Source organism: Pollicipes pollicipes, unplaced genomic scaffold (genome assembly GCF_011947565.3).
Source record: "Pollicipes pollicipes isolate AB1234 unplaced genomic scaffold, Ppol_2.1 Scaffold_7261;HRSCAF=8764_pilon_pilon_pilon, whole genome shotgun sequence".
In the NCBI taxonomy this organism is placed as follows: Eukaryota; Metazoa; Arthropoda; class Thecostraca; order Pollicipedomorpha; family Pollicipedidae; genus Pollicipes; species Pollicipes pollicipes.
In genome coordinates, this window is record NW_023597054.1 from 17,470,309 (window position 1) to 17,491,437 (window position 21,129).

At 52.8% G+C, this 21,129-nt stretch overlaps 2 protein-coding genes across 9 annotated transcripts; one reads left to right on the forward strand and one right to left on the reverse strand.

The window, feature by feature from the left end:
* Positions 1–5,050: 5,050 nt before the first annotated feature.
* Positions 5,051–9,492, reverse strand: amrt (TM2 domain-containing protein 2 amaretto). 4 transcript variants are annotated; one of them, XM_037237160.1, is made up of 6 exons: positions 9,473–9,492; positions 7,701–7,874; positions 7,245–7,326; positions 6,481–6,596; positions 5,938–6,056; positions 5,051–5,170 (listed from the first exon to the last, which is right to left on the reverse strand). In XM_037237160.1, the coding sequence occupies exons 2-6, from the start codon at positions 7,859–7,861 to the stop codon at positions 5,076–5,078; spliced, it is 573 nt and encodes a 190-aa protein (XP_037093055.1). In that variant the 5' UTR covers positions 7,862–7,874; positions 9,473–9,492; the 3' UTR covers positions 5,051–5,075. The 4 variants fall into 4 exon arrangements, with proteins under 4 accessions (XP_037093055.1, XP_037093056.1, XP_037093054.1 ...); XM_037237161.1 differs by lacking the exon at positions 9,473–9,492 and adding an exon at positions 9,305–9,324; XM_037237159.1 differs by lacking the exon at positions 9,473–9,492 and adding an exon at positions 9,154–9,226.
* Positions 9,493–10,746: 1,254 nt separating this feature from the next.
* On the forward strand, positions 10,747–14,730 carry LOC119112623 (uncharacterized). 5 transcript variants are annotated; one of them, XM_037236842.1, is made up of 7 exons: positions 10,747–10,807; positions 11,674–11,902; positions 12,583–12,700; positions 13,201–13,333; positions 13,806–13,911; positions 14,239–14,329; positions 14,622–14,730. In XM_037236842.1, the coding sequence occupies exons 2-7, from the start codon at positions 11,717–11,719 to the stop codon at positions 14,678–14,680; spliced, it is 693 nt and encodes a 230-aa protein (XP_037092737.1). In that variant the 5' UTR covers positions 10,747–10,807; positions 11,674–11,716; the 3' UTR covers positions 14,681–14,730. The 5 variants fall into 5 exon arrangements, with proteins under 5 accessions (XP_037092737.1, XP_037092742.1, XP_037092740.1 ...); XM_037236847.1 differs by having other exon boundaries at positions 10,747–10,761; XM_037236845.1 differs by lacking the exon at positions 10,747–10,807 and adding an exon at positions 10,825–10,843.
* Positions 14,731–21,129: the final 6,399 nt, after the last annotated feature.

The following is a 21,129-nucleotide window of genomic DNA, read 5'->3' on the forward strand; positions in this document are numbered from 1 at the left end:
GGATTTGGAAAGCGTGATATATTCTGCAAGTGCATCATCCACACTAATTGGAATCTGCCAGCGATGGTGCCAATACAGTGGGTCAGGCTCACGCATTCCGGCTCACTGTCCTCGCGCCTTTGCCGTTGCCGGTCTCTGTGGCATCACGTGTCATCCACCGTCGCCCAGCCTGTGTCATCATAATAATAATCATCTTACTTCGCTATTTAGTGGGTCCCAAGGTGGCCACTGAGGCCCTGCCAGGTTCCGTACAGTCTGGGCTAGACGTCCTGCTGTGACCTCAGCAAGCTCCACAAAGATTCCAGACCACGCGTCCAAAGACGGCCGCTGCGACATCAGCAGGCCCCATGTACATTTCACCTCATGTGTTCCATGGTGGCATAAGGCTAAAGGTCAAACACACAGTCCGGTCCACGCGTCTCGAAAAGGCGGCTACCACACCCGCGGGTCCCTCATACGTGGGGGCAGTTCCTGCGTTATAAGGCGACCGGAGGCTATTCCCTATGCTACGTGCCTAAAGCAATGCGAATAGAGGTCGCTGCGTCTCGTTCTTCTTCAGTCCCAACACGATTCCATTCTCAAACAACTGCATGCTGACGTTGCGGCATCCCCATAGACCTGGCTAATCAGTGGCCATTCGTCAAGTCAGGCACCCCAGGGGGCGATGCCGGCGCCGTGCCCAGCACAGCTACAAACGACATGCAAGACAGCTCACGCCTCACTACGAGCTGCTCGCGCCTCCTCACTTCTGCCTCGATAGTACTGTGCGTAGACTCTCTGGAATTTCAAACAGATCGCATTGCAAACACCGCAGGCATCAGGTGAGCGCAAAGGTAACTGCAGCAGTTCACTAAACATCAGGACGACCACGTCACCAGCGCCGAACGTGGTGTGATGCTAGTTGTGCCACAGCATCACACCAATCGCGCTGGTGGCATCGTGCGATTTACAACCGTGCGATGCTGGCCCGTCAGCTCCGGCCGCGCCCAATGTAACAGAAACGCGTCCTACCAGCAGCTGACGGCAGCGACAGCAAATAACTCACACGCTTTAGTGGATACTTTGAGCGGGGTCATCTCATCCTTCCTTAACAAGGATTCAGCGTCGGTCGAGGGAATAGGCAGCTGAACCCATCATCTCACCCGACATTGCTCCAACGAGTTCACCGACACCGGACAACCCCCGTTAATACCGGCGCACCAGGCGCGGTCGTGGGAGCTCAAAGCCCCGTCGCCAAGACGCCAGACATCGACGGCAGCGCAGCAGGTCCACAGGCAGTGAATGAATCACCGCCGGCGAGCTATGCTGAGCCAACAGGACGCCAGTCAAAGTCAGTGGGAATCCAGGCCCGGTTGGCAGGGATCACATACGCCGGGCATGCCAAAAATGGCATGGCATGCCTCACTTGCAAGCCTTTGGAAACACTTTTTTACACATTTGATCCGAACCCTCTGAATGTATGGATTTCTGGGATCAGCGCTCACGCTAAGCAGTGCTTGTTGTGTGAGCCCTGACCCCTACCATCCGATCGCGCAATTCCAGGCAACGGCAGAATTTAGTGGCGAAAGCTTAACGTGCCGCAATGCTCGGCACGGATCCGTCCTGCCCCTGACGTCAACTGACCTTTATGCGCGACCGCTGCCACCGGCCGCAGGCCATACCTGTCAAGGACAAATAGCGAGCGCCTAAAGCGACTCGAACCCACCCCGCCACGGGTGGGTGAATCGGAAGGCAGGCGCTCTAACCAACTGGGCCACCGGGACGGACGAACTGGACAAACACACCAGTTACCTGGTAGACAAGCTGCACCCTTGCTTAACTCTTAAAGCAAACTTCAAAAGCATTAAACACTACGCCAAATGCGAGATTCCCGCTACGATGTGGCGACGCAGCCGGTGGCGCCGGAGACAAATGCTCCAATGACGTCAGCGCCCTGTCTAAGACACTCAGCATCTCACCAATGAGAAATTCCATGACATTGTTGCACCTACCGCCTGCTGCTGTGCTGCCGAAATGGCACGACTACCGGCTGGCATAAACTTGAAATAGAAAGCGGTTTCACCCATGCATTTCAGGCGCAAATGAGCTAGACAACTAAAAACGCTAGCGATGGTAGCTCCCGCGCCTGAGGAACAGCAGTCCGTATCTAAAACCCGTTTGGTATAACCGGCCAGTAAATTTTTAATGAAACCAGAGAAGTCGTATTACCTTTCGCTCTAAACGCATTGACCCGCGTGCTGCAACATTACTCATCTCTTATTTTGCTCTCCTTAGCTTTGACTTCTGTGAACACAGGCTCGATAGCTTTAAGGCTGGGAATAGCATATTACCTAAAATGCGATGTGACCTACCCTCAACGGTGAGCGGAAAGCAGTGATCACGCTTCTCACTTATTTTCGATTTTCTTCGGGAGCCATCTAGAACGAAAAACACGACCAGGGGAGGGCCTTGATGCGCCCATGCTTCAAAATACCTAAATGGTAAATTGCACGACATACATTACATGGTTACGCGGTAAATTGCACCACATACCACACATGGCGTACATTGAACGTTTATTATTCTCAGTGGCGTGGCCAGGAATCTGTCCAGTAGGGGGGGGGGGGGGGGGGCACATCGGGTCATAGGGACCCTTCCATTGTCGCTTACGAGCTACTCTTTCTACTGAGCTGGCGTCTTTACGTTCGGTATCGTATCACAACTTGCGTTGAGACACATTTCTACGTTTTATTTACCCAGAACCCCGTATGCTCGGCCCCGGTTAACCTACACCTCCACGGGTTCTCCGCCTAAAATACCCCTCTTGGTTACGCCACGGCTTGTCATCGAAAAAACTGCGCCCATAATACACCGCCAAGTATATTCCGGTGGAGTAGCAGTACGCAGTCGGCAGCTTTTAACAGCCTTTACGCAAATGAAAGCCATAACTGGGACGCAGGCGAGTGGAGGGCACGAAACACTCTGCAAACGGAACCGAGCGTGTTTACCAAGAGGAGGCCTTAAGATGAGCTGACCACCCAGCGACACCAGGCTGTCTGGTGCGACCTTCTCCAATGGTGTGAGACGCAAGGGTCCCACGCGCAACGCAGATAATCTTTTCCACCGACCATCGCGTTCCAACGCGAAGTGCATATGGAGCAGAGACCCCCCTCGGCACAACACAGAAGCACGCCGGAGCTCCGAACCCGGGCTCCCACTTGGGAGTCCGACGCGCCGACCACTGAGCCATTACGCCCTTTCGACAGGTTCCTGTGGAAACGAAGCCGACTGATACACCGAGCGATGAGAAGCGAATCTTCCGGTGTCTGCAGGTGTCGGCCAATGGTGCCACTGTGTAGTGGAACTGGTGCCCACACTCAGCTTCTGGAGACCGTCGTTTATATTACAAAATAAGTACTAATGCGTATCCTTCCGATTCTATAAGCACATACCCATAGAGGCAAATCAGCGCTTCATCCACGCAATCGCTTTGTCACTGACAAACATTCCATGTCGTCGCATACATAACTGCATGAGTGCTGCATTTAACGAGGAGCACGTACATTCATGTTGCCTGATGAGCGCTCAACAAAGGCAACCAGTGGATCCAGGGCCAAGGGTCGGGCTGGGAGAATACTGGGGGGCAACAGACGCGTCCCCAAATACTGTGAAAGGGGTAACAATGAATGCACTTGGTTTTCTACACAGTAATCAAAACTTGTCTCTCCATCTAAGAATCGGCATCGCGCCTGCCCCCGCCCAGGATGGACGCTCGACAGCGCCGGGAGACGTGACTTGACAAGCGGACCACCCAGCATCGGGAGACGTGGCTGACAGGTGGACCACACAGCGCCGGGTGATGTGCCTCTACAGGTGGACCACCCAGCGTCGGGAGACGGGGCTTGACAGGTGGACCACACAGCGCCGGGTGATGTGTCTCTACGGGCGAACCACACAGCGCCGGGAGACGGGGCTTGACAGGTGGACCACACAGCGCCGGGTGATGTGTCTCTACGGGCGAACCACACAGCGCCGGGAGACGGGGCTTGACAGGTGGACCACACAGCGCCGGGTGATGTGTCTCTACGGGCGAACCACACAGCGCCGGGAGACGGGGCTTGACAGGTGGACCACACGGCGTCGGGAGACGTGGCTGACAGGTGGACCACACGGCGTCGGGAGACGTGGCTGACAGGTGGAACACACAGCGCCAGGTGATGTGCCTCTACAGGTGGACCACACAGCGCCGGGAGACGTGACTTGACAGGTGGACCACACAGCGCCGGGTGATGTGCCTCTACGGGCGGACCACACAGTGCCAGGTGATGTGCCTTTACAGGCGGACCACACAGCGCCGGGTGATGCGCCTCCACAGGCGGACCACACAGCGCCAGGTGATGTGCCTTTACAGGTGGACCACACAGCGTCGGGAGACGGGGCTTGACAGACGGACCACACAGCGTAGGGAGACGTGGCTTGACAGACGGACCACACAGCGCCTCGGGACGTCGCTTGACAGGCAGACCACACAGCGCTTGCCAGCGGGACGGGGCTCTGCCGGCCCCGCTCCGTACGCCATACCGCCAGAACGTGATGTAACGTGCAACCATGACACCAATGATTACGAACATAGCGCTACACAAAGGCTCATCCGCGCCAAGCGAGAGACGGACGACAGCGGCAACGCGGTGGGCCGCGCACTTGAGCGACCAACAGCAGCTCACACCGACATCGACGAGCTCCGGCTCAGATCACGACCGTCGCGACGGATCACAGACCATCGCTGAAAGCACACACCGGTGGGAGCCGGGGCACGCCGGTCCTCGTGCGCCACGTACGCGCCTGCACCAGCTCCGGCACCGACACCGGCAAACCACCAACCCCGGGCCGCTCCAGGCGCGCGCGCGCGCTCAGCACCGCACCTAGCTGCCGCCCGGTGGACTAGTGTTTACGGCACGGGCCGCGAGCGTGGCGCGGCGGCACCAGGTCACTCCAGGCGCGGGCGCGCGCTCAGCACCGCAGCTGGCTGTCGCCCGGCAGACTAGTGTTCACGGCACGGGCCGAGAGCGCGACGCAGCGGCGCGGCGGTGCTCGGGTCACGTGTAGGGCACCCAGTTGCTGCCGTCCTCGGGCATCATGCCGCCCGACACCAGCAGCATGATGTCCACCACCCACCAGATGCCGACTCCACCTGACGGCGCGCCAGGGGGCGGGCGTCACCTGGCTGCAGGATGACCCTCCGACCGACGCTCATCACGTGATCACGCGGGTCGCAATCAATCGGCTCGAGGGACAGGTGTGACGACGGACAACATCGGTCATCAGCGCAGAGCTTCGAGACAAGTTAACGACAATGCTACATCCGTATTGCGACACCGACGTACAAGCCAAGTACCGATGTCGTGTGAGTCATACAACAATTAGGAAATGCAATTAGATATTGACATTGAAGCCTTGCAAACCGTTTTTCCCTAACAGTTTAGTTCCTGGGCGTAACTCTCGCCCTGATAGGGGCGGGGAGGTGGCATGTGATTGGGGATGGGGTGACGCTTGGGGTGGACTGCCTTTTGCCCTTCCCTTGTTCAAAATCGGTCAATCAGTATCGAACCAGCCGGCGGCCAACTCAGCATATAAGCGCCTCAGGCTTGATGAATGGGGCAGAAAGGTCAGATGTCTTGGTTCAGGGTCAAAGGGCAACGGATTAGCGTCAATGAATTGCGTGCGGAGGTCGTCGGAGAGCCAGAATTTTGGTGGTGTGAATCTATAATTACATCCTGGACACCCTACTGAATGAATTTTGCAATGCTCATTCCCAGCTGTTGCAACAACGCAGCATTGCAAACTAAAAAGAAACTGCAGTTGTGTGCGCTAACCGGGGACAGGCTTCGCAGCCCGCCAAGTATGGCGCGCCAGCGGCCAACTCCGGTGAGCAGTGGGGACTGCCCGGCGGTGACTCACCCAGCGTGAGCAGCTTGCCGACGGCGGTGCCCGTCTGACCCAGGCAGAACCGATCCACGCCCAGGAAGCCGAGCAGCACGCTGTAGATGAGCGTGGTGGCGAAGTAGCGGTTTGTATAGCTGAAATGTGCCGGGTCACTTTATGAGCACTGTCATGAGCAACACAAGCCAACATGACCACAATGATGTAGGGGGGGGGGGGGGGGGGACAAGCCCACAGCACATCATGTCATGCCAGAGGGCCGTACGGCGTAACGATACGATACTGCACCTTTCACATCATTCCAGGTCATGGATAAATGAAGAAATAGTAAATACAAGCAAAGCTGTCTTAAAAGAATGACAAAAAAGTTAGTCTCAATGAACTAAATCAGTTACTGACATAAATATACTAGGTAATATGCAATGGTTCATTACATGCATGCCATGAACTAACATATAAATGAACCAACCTAGCATTAAGCCATAGCCACAGCCCAGCCAGCCTAGCCTTTGGCCCATTGGCAGCGAGAGGTCTAGAGCCGAGACCAGAACGGCGACATACCGCACGCAGGGGAATCCGCCCCGCAGGAACCGGCGCGGTCCAAAACACTCGATCCCCGGCAGGACTTTGCAGAACACTGAAGTCTTCTTGACATCTTCATACTTCTGACCACCAAACTAAAAATGGGACTCTGCTTAAACTGGAAAGCCTCAGATTGTTTGTTGTGTGAGCCCTCACTTCACCATCCAGGCATGCAATTGGTGCATATAACCAAGGCAGTTGATGTGTCCTTAAAACTCAATATCTAGCAGACTAACCAAACATAAACTTGCATTTCTATGGCAAACATTGTGGTGTAAGCTCATTGCATTGCCATGCTAGACACAGCCCAATGACTTTGCCTTTTGAATGGGTACTGCTTATAGCTATACATCATTCAAGTATAGAGCAAGAAGCACTCATGACAACTCAAATCTTCACCCTACCACAAATGGGTTCTAGGACCAGCACTCTAACTGATTGAGCTTTGGGGCAGATTAAATGTGACATGCAGCAAAGTATTGAAAAGTGTGGGGCATTTGACAAACAATATATTCCAGAATAAGCCTGAAACAGGCCACCCTGTGACCCCAGAGCTCAAGTTTGCCGTGATTGTGCAGTTTGCTGATGTTGGGATTAAGGTGTCACACATTTTACAGGAGCTCTGAAGGTTACAAATCCACATCCACACAGTTATCACCAGATCTGTTTGGATTGTTTACAGGAATGCCTGAAAGTACTGGAGCAAACTGGCTGGGATAGTGAAGTTGCCCCATATTGCATACCTCAGTGCATCCATATTCTTGGTCTTCTGTGTTGTTGCCTTGGAGTGCTTTAGGCTCTTCACATTCCAAAAATTCAAGTGGCCTGCAAATAAGTTAGCAATGATGATCAATGAATGTCCAATGACAACTGAAACTAAAATAACATCTTGCAATTGCTGAGACCATGCTTCAAATAGAGTGTGCTACATTAAGGGGATGGAGAAGAGGCATCTAATCCAAAACTTTGGAGAACTTTACCATTAACCCCATGATGTGGCATGTAAGGAAGGGACATGGAACAGGTCTTGCCCCAACTTCAATGAGATCATTGGGCTGCTCCTTCACATAGCTGCAAAATCCGGTTCAGAAGCATAATGGATGCTATTGAGGTTCCCTGGTGCTTGATTGTGATCTAGCACCATAATCCAGCAGCAAATGAGAAGAAGGTAGTGCTATTAAAGTTTGACAAATACTTACAGAAATGAGCAGTTGACTAATGGTGAATGAGGCATAAAATGAGCACCACATGACTCTTCCATGCACATGTTTGCATTTACATTCCAGTTTTCAGCACCTTGACATTGGTGAATTAAAAAGTTTAACAAGGCCACCAAAGTGACTTTGAATGTTAGCTGCATGCTTGCCCATTACCTGAAAATTCAAGAACATGTAAGGGAACAGATACATCTCAGCACCCCCAGTCTTCTCAAACCTATGGGGGAGGGGTGAAGACGAGATTTTTGGATATCCTCCTAGCTTTGAAGCCTCCCAGATTTTTTGGAATATGGGGCAAATATTGTGAGGCAGGCACAAACATTGCAGAACCCAATCAACTCCAAAGAGATACAAACATCTAGCTATGACTGCTTAATAAGCACAACAGGCCCTCACATTCCTGCAAGTTTCATGCACTGCTCCTTATGGTGGTTCATAGAATGAGACAGATCAAAGGACCCAAGCTTATAATGATGATTCTCCTCTCATCCAGCCCCTGCCAGAAGGTTAAAAACCTAGGGTAGGTTCATGAAAGGACATACTTCAGCTGGCAGCTGCCAACAGCCTTGTGGTGGACAAGAAGGGGTCCATTGGTACACTATCTCAAAAACCCCACTAAGATGATTATAGTACCTAATTAAAATGCTGTGATGACAGCTTCTAGTAAAAGGAATGTGACACACATCCTCACACCCATTTATTGGAAAACCAGGAATGGCACTGACCATATTAGCACCTAGACTCTGACACAACAGGGACTCAACAAGGGACCCCTACGAAGGAGTCTGATGCTTTGACCAATTGGCAATTATGCCTCTACTGTGATGAAACAATTCACTGGAACCCCATGTGGTGTGCAAAAGGCCTGCCTGGAGTCTGACACTATACATATAAGCCCACAGTCACCACGATAATTTGTCATGGTACCAAGTGAAGAGCAATAAATTATCAGATTCATCCACTGGCAGGATTGGCAGGACTGCAAAACACAGTTATCTACACCAGATTTTGTCAATGCTACACTGGTCCTCGGTGCTTAATGGTATGAAAGGAAATGTAATGGTTGGCTGGTATGACGGCAGAACAGAAAAATCATGTGCACTAAGATTTGCAAAGTTGCCAAAAGTGGGTGATATTGTGCATGTTAACTGGCTATGTAAATGGTCATCACTGATAACTCTTCTACGCTGAGTGCTAACCATGTCATTCAAATGCATTAAAACTACAATTGCAGGGCACTACCGATAACAAGATAAAATGTCTGTGTGGCAACTAAAAACACTCAATGCTGTCAAAATTCAGCACGTTCTTGGTGCTGTATTCCCCGGCAATACCCAATGCATACATATATATATATATATATATATATATATATATATATATATCCATATGATGTCCTGAATTAACGCATGCAGTGCCCACCAATAGAAACTACCAATAGGAACTCCAGCACTGCAATGCAGCTGTCATCGCTCCAAGGCCGGGAGAGTGGTGTGCACGGGTTTTGCAATAGGTCGGTTTTGCCCCGTGCAAAACAGATGACGGCACTGGGACTTTCGACGTGGCCGATAGCCGTAAGGTCTGACCTTGCGAAACAACGGAAATCTTTGTGTCTATGACGAACAAGCTGTCAGCGGGAGGCACATACATGAGCAAGCAGTTTCTGTAGAATTCGATGGCGAGTATGATAAGGTGTTTTGCAAGCTTATGACGCAAACCATTGAAATGCAGTGGCACGAGAAGGGAAGACGTACACACGAGAATTACACGAAACAGGGTGGCCGATACGCTTCACATCGATGATGAACAAACTGTTAGCGGCAGGTGCAAATGGCCACCGAGCCAAGCGCGTAAAATTTAACGCCAGAAATCATGGTGGGCTTTGCAAGCTTATATGGCCAACCATTGCTTTGAAATCGGCGTGAAAATCGAAAGCGCTTACGCAAAAGCTGTTGCAGAGATAGGCGGCCTGGACATCGGACTGCCTTTGCAGCGATGATAAGTTGTTGGGGCTAGGTGCAGCGACGCAGGTGGAGGAGTGACACAGGGAGCACGTCCCCTTTAGATCTCGAGGGGCCTTTCGGCTCCTCAGGACACACGGTCGAAGGCCCGATTTGAGGCCAGAAGGCTCTGAAGAGCCAGTCGGAGGTCGTACGCAGGGGCCCAACTTCAAATGTCAGTCAGAGGATCCATTGCGCGGATCAGGAGGCCCCTTATAAGTCAGTGAGGCCCTCTGTGCCGGTTAGGAACCATCTGCACCGAACAGTCGGCTCAGTATCGGTCTGAGCCTTTGGACACATTTCACAAGCAGGGAAATTTTCAGTTGGGGTCTCATGAGGTGATGAGGGCCTCTGTGTCGGTTAGACACAACCGGTGCTGAACAGGCGAGGTTCCGTGGCGGTCTGGGCCGGGGGGGGGGGGGGCGCTTTTTCAAGCGGGAGCAGGGGCCAGGGTCCGTAATTTACATTGGTCGAGCCTCTGAGTCACTGAAGAACCCGCTGTGTTGGTCAGGACCCACAGTGCCTAGCGGGGATGTTTGTGATCGCAAGGAGGCCTGCATTGACCAGTGGAATATTTACTGAACAGGGACATGGACCGTACCCTGAGTGCCAGGGAGCCTCCCGTGTTGCCAGAATGTCAGGGCGTCCTGCGTTGCTTTGGTGTTCTGACACTGAAAGTGGATATAAGAATTGACACTCACACACATAGCATCCAATGCAGAGCTCTCCACCTTGGCTCCCTTGTATCGGGCCTTGGCCTTTCGGGTACATCATATTGGAATCGAAGTATACAGCATTATAAGTACTGTCAATAAGATTTCTGATGTTTTGACTGTCCCGCAGGCCGCAGGATAACACCATGCTTCCAGTACCTCGGTACATTTTTGCTTGAAGTGCTAACGCGCAATGAAGTCCTTGATATCAGTGACGTCACTCTAAGAATAAATGTGCAACAAACATCCAGACATCTTCTTGATACGAGTGTGGCGCAATTTTTGCGCCGTCTGTTCGTTGTTTTGCCAGGCGCGCACTGCTTGAGTGTTGTATGCTACAGCGGGGCCGTAGATGGACGGGCTGTCGTGTTATAAGGTGTAGCGGTGGGGGGCGAGCCGTGTGTGGGCGGGGGTAAAACAAGTAGAGTGAAACAAATTATTTAAGAAAGCAAGGTGGCCGAGGTCCAAGCGCCTGCTTGAGAAATGAAATCCTGAGATGGCCGATTTATTGATGTTCAAACTCTTCAACAGTGTCAGGAGACCGTTGCGTGGCTGGTTTGATGAATTAGGCCTGATAGTTACTGGGTAACTAATGCTGTTTGTACCTGCACTCTGTTTGTCATTTGCAAGCACAAAAGGCATGGCAGGCCATCAAGTGAAACAAACCCCCAGTATGTGTTTTTGCAATGAGGGCACAAAGTGGCCACTGCAGACTGTGAGCCCAAAACCCAATATGCAACTTGTCACAGTAGTCGGCTTATATCAATTTAAAACAAATGAGTATTTTTGTCATTTGAAGCCTGTTGTGAATTGTAATTTTGTATGGATGCATGATGGTGAGCAGTAGAGGTTTGCTCTGAGTGAAAAGAAATACACATACTTGCATCTCAAAAGACTTCTAAGCCCGAACTATGTGGAGTTGGAAGAGTTTGTTGGTCATAAAATATACTTATATGAACTCTGTGGTTGTAGGAAAGGGCTTCAGAATTACTAGGTATACCTAACTTTTTGAAAACTCAGTAGTGTATGTGTGCAATATGCCAGTGATGTGGGGATTGCATGCCTTCCTGTCACTTCTCATATACCTTGCACCCCAAAGTGGAGATATCTTAATTCTGTCAAGCACATTCTGCCATGAACATGAGCTTCTGCCTTATGTGCCCTCCAGATCCTATCACATTATCAAGCACAGCAGTATATACTTCTGAGATACCCATTTTAGCACTGACAATCTTCTTTCAGGTGTGATCAGAGCTTGCTTGTCAGTCAAAATATTTGAAAGCACATGGATGTGATAAGAAGAAACAAGCAAATTGATAGCATCAAATACTTACTTTTGAAGTGTCAAGATGGCAGCAGCTTGATGTCTACAGTCAGCTCAGGAGATGACTCATCAAAGCTTGATTCACAACTGGAGAGCTTGTTGGACACTACCAGTAAAGGCAGCAAGGCCCCATATCAGGATCAACTGGTATGAACATATTGCTAGATATTATTGCAGCCTAGTGTGACATTGTCTTGCACTATTTAGGTGTTTTCAAAAATTATGCAGAGGATTGCAGGATAATTGAAGTGATTTCAGTGGAAGAAGTTGTCCATTAATTGCATTAAGCATTTTTATTTTCAACCTTTCTCCCTCTGTATTTGGTTACACTTAGGTTGTGCTGTTGAAAAGCCACCTTTTTTCCTGATTACACCACTCGTTGTGAATTATATCAGCATAATCTACAACCACACCTGGGCATAATGGCATGCTGCCCTACCCCTCCCCCCTTTGCCTCTTTGGTTATGCTCCACAAACCCATTGCCTTCTGTGCAGAACATAATTCATGGATTACCCCAAAGCTCACTGTAGTAATCTCTGACAGTGCAAAACAAACACAAGCAGCACCAGGTTTTGGTAGTATGACATCTTGCTGTGTGTTATGCACTGGTAACCTGAATGAGCATGTCTCTAACATTTGCACCTGGACCTCTACAAGGCATTTTTTTGCAAGTGAGTTGCAATGAAATGTAATGACTTCCTGCAGTGCCAAAACTCTATCTGTTCATGATCCTATTTTATATAACCTGGCAGGTGGCTTTTGTCCTGAACAGCTTGTGTGCTGGCATCCTCAGGTGGCATGTGATATGATGCCTGTTGGTTCACAGCTGGATGACCTGGCGGCGCTCTCGGAGACGCGCGGCCGGCTGCGGGAGGCCACCCTGCTGATGGACTCCAGCATGCTCGGCGACTCCGAACAGCAGCTGCCAGGAGCCACTCTCCTCAGTGAGACATGTCGGGTGGGATGGACTAACACTTGTAATGAATGTAACAAATGGTGGCAGATGCAGTTGGGGAGCATATGATGCCAGTCACTTGGTGGCTTTACAATTTAAAGGCTTCCGCTGTCTTGATGTCGTGAATTCTAGAGTGCTGACTGCCTTCAATATGCCTGAGACCACCGTGAACCAGATCATTTGCTGACAGCAGCGTCCATATGACGAACGTAAGGTACCGTGGGTGGTCATGGAGAGCCATGAACTTGACACTGAAATATTCTGTCCAGCTCTGTCATGCTCCTCACTTGGCTGGTCAGACCCCTGCATGTGTGTGCTCCGCGTGCGGTGAACCGTCTGGTAAGAGTCTGCCTGGTACGGCCCCGCGTGACCTGGGCTGCAGTCGACGCTGACCTGCCCTGCTCGTCTGTCACGTGACCCCTCCGGTCTAGCCGTGGACCTGGTGGGCTTCGCTCGGACCCGCTCGCATGATCGCCGCTCACGCTCCAGGTGACCTGGTGAGCGAGATTGACCAGCTGGGCGGCCAGCTGGCCCGGATCGGCGAACACTCCGAGCTGCTCGGCTGGCGGCTGCTGGAGGACAAGTTCACCACCGGCCTGGACCTGCCGTACGAGCAGCACGGGTGAGCTCTGCCCGCCGGCCAGCGGTGGCCCGTGTCCTGATCAGTAACTGCGCCAGCTGGGTCTGCTGCCCTGCGCGCCGGGTAGCGGTGGCCCGTGTCCTGATCAGTAACTGCTCCAACTAGGTCTGCTGTCCTGTACGCCGGGCAGCGGTGGTCAGTGTCCTCATCGGCAACCGCGCCAGCAGGGTCTGCTGCCCTGCCCGCCGGCCAGCGTTGGCCCGTGTCCTGATCAGTAACCGCTCCAACTGGCTCTGCAGCACGGCGCTGCTGTCTCGTCTTAAATGGTTTCAGTACAACATCCATATGACTGCTAGGATAACTGTACAGTTATCAGTCCTTTGTGATTTACTCAGAATCTTGCCAACACTCGCATCTCGCCCGTCCCGAGTATTAATGGACGCCGGCCTGGCTAGGCCAGACTGCGTCTCCGTCATCGCGCGTGCCGTGAGAAGAGCTGTGCGTCTCCTTCCAGCGCCGTCAAGTCGCTGCTCAGTCGGATGGCCGCCCTGATCTCTGAGGTCAGCGAGATAGAGCTGTGCTTCCAGAAGGCAGCTGGGTATAAGCCACACCGGAAAACGGTGAGTGTGGACCGTGAAATGCCACATCGGGAGCGCAGCGTTTTGTTTTGCTTGTTGACGAGTGGTTCTGTTTTGTATCCACCTATGTTGATCTATGGTTCGCGGTTAGGTAGTGCTCATTGCCATGTTGATAAATGGTCCTTAGTTCTGTGTCGATAGGAGGCAGCCGTCTGTCCTGTGATGTTAAGTACCTGTGTTTGTTGTTCTCCCCGCGTGATATGGTGATCCTGTTTCCTTTGCTGCGTTGTTGCCTGGGCTGCTGCCAGTCTCCTGACCTGTGCTGCTGACCGAGCACTTGCCCTCTTACTTCGTTCGTCGTGTTGGCAGAACGAGGGCTTAACGAAGGCCATCCGCTCTCTGTCGGAGCTACGCTCCCAGCTGGAGAACATCCAGACTCTGCGGCGCAGCTGCTGCACAGGTACGGAGCTCCCCTATGCCGAGACGCGCCCTCCACAGCCCGCACTCCGCTGCTGGCCGCCGGGCTGGCTGGCTGTGTGCGGTCGTCAGCTGCGGTGCAGGCGTAACGCCATGTCCGTAAGCCGGTCCGTGTTATTCCCCGTCGTCATTGGCGAATTTTGGTGGTGGATGCTCACCAAGACGGGTGTCAGTGATGGAGTATTTTCACGTGCGACCGATCTGCCGCTGACCTGGTGACCTCAGCCGGCTGTCGGCGGTCTGCTGATGACACCGAATCCATGTCCGGCCGCCAGGTGTCCTGGCGGAGGCCAGCCCCACCTCGGCGTCGCTCCTACAGGACTCGGAGCCGTGACCGGCTGCAGGCGCGGCTGCGTCCGCGGCGGACGCGCGCGCGCGCTCAGAGGCGACCCGGCGAGCGGCGCCGGCAGCGGGCCGGCGCTCGATCCGCCGCCGCCGCCGCGCCGGGAAACGCCGCCGGCACAGACGAACGCGTGACCGCTGCTGACGTCCGTACGGCGCCAGCGTGTCGGTATCGTCATTGTGAGCCCGAGTCCGAACAGGGCACGTCCGGGGCGCCGGCGCGCGTGCGCCGCAGTTGTGCCACGATGTGTGAGCGCGCGGTGTCTGGTGGGTGCCGAACTCTGATCCAAAGTGGGTCGGACCCCTGGTGGGACCCCGTTGACGAGTATTTTGGGTGACGTAACGACCATATTTGCTTCTTCATGCTGTGATAGGTTCTTAACTGCAGATTTGTTTTGAGCGCGGCGGGAAGTACTCTGAAAGTGCTATCAAGAAATAGGAAGCTGAAGTCGCAGTCATGTTGGGCATGCTTGCTGTCAATAAATAATGCGTTGAATGTACTGATTATGTGAATGCTTAAGGCGCACGCCTGCGGAGATGCAAACTTGCTGGCTTTTTTGGTAAGTAAATCAAATTAGCTGGGTGAGCCGGCCGGTCAAGGGCCATTTGGTGTTAAATGAGGGAGCCCTGCATAATACTAAATGTGGAGGTTATGCAGAAGACGCAACACTTTTGCGGCGCAAGTATATCCCACTGGTGCCATCATTCCGGGTGCGCCGGAAGATTGTTGCCTCCCGGTCCTTTGTAACAATCGTGAAACATTATTTTTTCGGGAGGTGATATAATATAAAAATTGTCCCGAGCTGATGGCCAAGGTGCGTTACGATGCTGATGAGAGGGGACCATGGACCAATCATGCACCTATCTATCCATCCATATATATATATATATATATATATATATATATATATATATATATATATATATATATATATACCTTTGTGTGTGTGTGTGTTGTATCCACACACCACCTTATACGGCAAAACATACAAAAACGACCGTAATATAGTCCACTATCTCTCATAACTATGTGAAAGCAGGGCTGTTTCTGGCATTGGGACCAATCATCTAGTCATCTAGATATATCGGTCTTCTAGGCATATTGGCATATAATTAGCCGCAGATACTGGCGAAGAAACCACACTGGAACTGTTTCACCACAAAAATTAGAGTTCAAATTAACTCGAATCTTTTCTCATGCACTGTCGTCTTCATTTTCCGCTTTGTATGGAGGGAACGTTTTATATTTGAAGATATTGAAACACGCATGGGATACGGTGCAACAAGCTCACTTACAACTTTTGGTATACTTTTTAGTGGAGAAGACTGTTTTGGACCACCCGATTCTCTGTTTAGTAAATATGCTCCTCAATGCGTCATGGCTTGATCATGTCACCGTACCGTACACAATACTGATTGATAGCCAATTCACAGCCGTTTTATCTGAAAACCGCGCTCACGAACGCCAGATATGAACGTCTCGGCAATTAGATTTCTCTTGGCCTTGATCGCCGCATGGCTTATAGAATGGCCAGATTTGAATGACGTTATCATGACGTGAATGTGAAGATGACTTTGAAATACCCTGCTTGATAAACCTTTCCTTATTTTCGCGGGCGTGTAGCTCAGAAACTAGAGGGGCTTAGGTCTTAATAAGGGGAGGATTGTGAACAGCACCGAAAGGTCAAGATGGCTATCTAAGTTCATAACCGTATATAAATATGGAACACTCCCTTTAAACTGCTTCCACGTTCAAAATGCTCTGATATGTTTCAATAATCCTCGCATGCTTGCCAAATCCAGGGGCATCTGTTTGGGCTCTTGGCAGCCTTCGATGAAAGCATGTTTACGCCCTCGCCACCGTTACAGGGCCTCTTTCTGCCGCAGCCGGGCCACACGTACTTGGAAGCCTCTGGAAGAAGTGGAGAGCTCCGAAAGTTCCGTCAATACGTCAGTTCCTTTTAAGCGACATTCCTGGTCGGTCAGCCAACGTGTTCGCTCGCTACGAGACTGGTCGATGAAGCTCCAGCAGTTCCGGTTCTGTCCGTTGGTTGCCGTGTCACCAGCCGACACCGTGGCGTGCCATAACGTAGCCGGGTCTGCCGTGTCCGGTCTGATCCAGCACGTTCGGGTCCGGTACGACGTCTCAGTCCGGTCTGTTGCCCGGTCTGGCCTGCCGTGTCCGGTCTGATCCGACGCGTCCGAGTCCGGTATAACGTCTCAGTCCGGTCTGTCGCCCCGGTCTGGTCTGCCGTGTCCGGTCTGATCCGACACGTCCGAGTCCGGTATAACGTCTCAGTCCGGTCTGTCGCGCCGGTCTGCTCTGCCGTGTCTGGTCTGATCCGACACATCCGAGTCCAGTATGACGTCTCAGTCCGGTCTGTCGCCCCGGTCTGGTCTGCCGTGTCCGGTCTGATCCGACACGTCCGAGTCCGGTATGACGTCTCAGTCCGGTCTGTCGCGCCGGTCTGCTCTGCCGTGTCTGGTCTGATCCGACACATCCGAGTCCAGTATGACGTCTCAGTCCGGTCTGTCGCCCCGGTCTGGTCTTCCGTGTCCGGTCTGATCCGACACGTCCGAGTCCGGTATGACGTCTCAGTCCGGTCTGTCGCGCCGGTCTGCTCTGCCGTGTCCGGCCTGATCCGACACATCCGAGTCCAGTATGACGTCTCAGTCCGGTCTGTCGCCCCGGTCTGGTTTGCCGTGTCCGGTCTGATCCGACACGTCCGAGTACGGTATGACGTCTCAGTCCGGTCTGTCGCGCCGGTCTGTTCTGCCGTGTCCGGTCTGATCCGACACGTCCGAGTCCAGTATGACGTCTCAGTCCGGTCTGTCGCCCCGGTCTGGCCTGCCGTGTCCGGTCTGATCCGACGCATCCGAGTCCAGTATGACGTCTCAGTCCGGTCTGTCGCCCCGGTCTGGCCTGCCGTGTCCGGTCTGATCCAGTACGTCCGAGTCCGGCATAGCGTCTCAGTCCGGTCTGTCGCCCCGGTCCGCTCTGCCGTGGCTCGGTCTGGTATGCCGCATCCCAGTTTGGTCGCCCTTATATCAAACTGGTCCACGTCATCCCGGTCGAGTCTGCCGAGCTGGCCCAGCCTGATCAGACATCTCCGGTCTGTCTCGACGCCTTCCAGTCGCGACCTCCGACCCCTGACCTTCCGTCCGCCCCTGTGTGACCCCGGCCGGCTGCAGGCGTCCGTCTCGATTAGGTCCACCCTGGCGACAGGCGACACATGGCAGAGTAGAGTGTGGGCTGCTCGGCGGTAGCGAGGCGCCGGCTGACGCAAACTGCCCCAGGTCGGACCAATTCCAGAGCCCGCTCCCGCACCGCCACCCTCTTCAAATACAGACGGCCGTGCTGCGGCGTACCTATGGGCAGAAGGCCCTACGCCGGCTGGGGGGTCTGGGCGAGCGCGGCGTGGCCGGACCGGCCTAAACTGAAACCGGGCGAGGTTTTTCACTGATTTGAGCTGCTCCATGTTCGAAGTCGTCGCGACTGGCGGCGGGGCTAACGCGTTAATTTTGTGGAGCAGTTCGTTTGAGATCAGTCCAGTAGGTGGACTCTGGCTTGTGTGACATACACCATTGTGCCGGTTTTCCTTTTACGGACGATGTCCATCTACGGCGCTTAAAGCGCCACATCCACCAGATTTATGGGGATGGGATTCTTTTTTCGAAGCAGTTTGCAGACCACAGTGGTGCCTAGATTTCAAATTAATCGACATGACAACAATTCCGTATATGTGTCTCACCAAATCCATACATATCACTTCGGAAAAAAACCCTGCCTACATTTCCAAAAAGCGTAAATTGTCGTGCCAATATTGCCATCTGGGGAGCCAAAGTCCAGCTCGTTTGATTTCTTGTCACTCCGTGGATCGCTTTTGGCGCCCAATGGTGAAACCCCCGTTACAGGTAGTGGTAGGAGACATTATTTGGCATCCCAAATCATCTTGTACGCACTGCTTTGGAAGTCGTCCCTTGATGAATATCTCTATATCATCTATACCGTAAGCCGTTAAAAGTGCCGAAATCTCATGCCTTATTTGATGGAGGGATTTAACGGAAAAGTTGAGACGGGACGCTAGACATTTTTATGAGCTTGCGGGTACAGCATGCACCTGGGCTGTGTTGATTCGCGCACAAGTCGGCTGTAAAATCAAGGCGAATGGCAGTTTGACAAACTGAAACCATCTGTCCCATCGTACAGTCATACTATCTCCATCATGATAAGAAAAGACGCAGAAGCTTACCAGCCTAGGAGTAGGGGCCGTTAATACTTCCCGACGTTGATCTTCCCATGCATTCATCTATGTAAAGTCCAGCCCTGATACCGATTCGCGGGGGATAGATCAGATCCATGTGCGATGCGATAAATACCATTTCACATTTCATGTACTCCGTTTCACCTGTGTCATGCCGGACCTGCCGGTCACCATCAATGCAGGCTTTCAAGGTCGCAATCCGGTTGTTCGCTTTGTTGTTAGACAAGACTGGGAGTGGAGTTAGTCTCGATCATAAGTGCGTCTTGGTCAGGAAGTGTTACTTTCGAACGGCCTTGTGTTTCGTTTTGTACTGCTTACCTCAGCACTGCAGAAAGTGACTAAGAAATGTACGATCTTGGGATTGTTTGTCGCACGTTTTGGACCTACTGCCTGCCAGCACTACACGATACAGTGTACGCCAGCCCTGACTACTCCGGCGTCACTTCGCCTCTTCGTCAAAGACATGGATCACGTCAGTCCGGCCGGTGTCTCGCTCTCCGACCGGCGCGCGTCGAACGCACGCAGACCCGCTCCGCCTTCTCTCTGCCATGGCGTCGGGGACGGGGGCCTGTTTGAAGAAAGTGACCGGTCAAGGCGGCCGTGAGCACGCCGGAAGCGAGTCCGCGGCGCCGTGTGACGCGCCGTGACGTCACGCTGGTGCGGGCCGGCGGCGCGGCCGGCCGGGCCGCTCAGTCGGAGCGTCACGGCGGCCCGGGTCACCGCCGGCGACAGTGTCCTGCGCCCTGACCCCCGCCGCGGCGCGGAGCACCTGGAGCTCCTCGGCGCGGGATCTCAGTGCGGCCGGAGCGCGGCGCCTCGTCCGCCAGGTGAGCAGGCATGGCGGCCTCTCTGGTCCGCTCACGACGTGATACGCCGCGCAGTCAGGGACTGCACTCAGCGCGGTCGCACCTATAACGGGAACCGGCTGTAAATCCAACACCACATGTTCTTCTCCGAAGCGCCCGTGAGAGGCCTGCCCGAGAGGACGGTGCTCTGAGGACGTCGACCCATGGGCTGCGACGCTCTGTACGAGGGGTTCTGAGGCAGTCGTGAATATTTTAGTCCTGGCACTAGCACTGGCATTGACACTGAATCTGGCTTCTGGTTTATCCCAGCGAATAATTTTTCAAATCTTCACAACTTGCACAGCTTGAGCGATACTTACGGTTCGTAAAAAACGTCAAATGTCTGAAATTTAGCGGCACGCATCAGGTATCAAAGAACATTGCTAAAATTTCAGTCGAGCTGCCGCGACGAGCGCACCCACAGCCCTTCCCATACCTCTGCGCGTCCCGCGAACGCAGGATGGGGTTCGGTCTGCAGTGCTCGGTTCTGCAGCCTGTTCTCTCTTCATATCGCTTGCGCCGAGCCCTCTTAAGACCTCTTATCCGGGTTGTCCATAGCCCTGGTGAGCTCGCTGAGAGCTCCGCCGGCTCGGCTTGTTTTGCTCTGCGGTCAAGGTTGGGTTGGGCCGACATTCAACTTTGCATGCCGGCGGATGGATAGCTGCATGCTCTCCCAGTGCAGCTCCGGTGTGTGGTATGACTGAGTCACCGAGATGGCTTCTTCGGGACCAACCCACAGGCTGAAAGTCCAGTGCACATCTTGTAAGTAGATTGGTGAAGTGTCTATGCATACTGAGTGTGTGTAATGTGTATGTCCACACGGGTATTTCATTTGAAATGTCAGTTTTAAAAAGCCGTGTACAGAAGCGTTTATCAAGCTGTTCGTTTATGTTGCGGATGTTTGAATATTTGAACATTTTGTTTTCGTAGTCAGCGTTCATCTGAGTAGCGAAACGCCTCCACAACAGTCCCTGAACACGAACGCACCTCCCTCAATTCTAGGATGACAGACACCGGCTGATGTCTTGCGAGTGAGGTGTTCACCGCTGCACGGGGAGAGGAGAGACCTGCATCTTTAGCTCCCAGGCCACAGTGACTGCATAGAAGCCACCAATCTAAATGTCCGGTGACTTTCAACGATACTTGTTAGATAGCGCGTGTTCGGCGTTTTCTAGTATGCTTACGTGCAATCTTAACTGACATTTCCAATGAAACACCCAGTAGTTGCATACTCCCATTGCATGTTGCCCGACGGGACATTACAAATGATGACCATAATGGGGATGATTGGCTCTCTGTGCGCCAGACATCGTTAAGCGTACTTGGGCCAA

Coding starts and splice junctions, on each gene's coding strand:
- amrt (XM_037237160.1), bottom strand. CDS start 7,861: ATGCAGCTAACATTCAAAGTCACTTTGGTGGCCTTGTTAAACTTTTTA. Junction 7,327..7,700: donor TTAGTCAACTGCTCATTTCT/GTAAGTATTTGT, acceptor ACTTATTTGCAG/GCCACTTGAATTTTTGGAAT. Junction 6,597..7,244: donor AAGAATATGGATGCACTGAG/GTATGCAATATG, acceptor TCCCATTTTTAG/TTTGGTGGTCAGAAGTATGA.
- LOC119112623 (XM_037236842.1), top strand. CDS start 11,717: ATGGATGTGATAAGAAGAAACAAGCAAATTGATAGCATCAAATACTTA. Junction 12,701..13,200: donor GCCAGGAGCCACTCTCCTCA/GTGAGACATGTC, acceptor CTCACGCTCCAG/GTGACCTGGTGAGCGAGATT. Junction 13,334..13,805: donor CTGCCGTACGAGCAGCACGG/GTGAGCTCTGCC, acceptor GTCTCCTTCCAG/CGCCGTCAAGTCGCTGCTCA.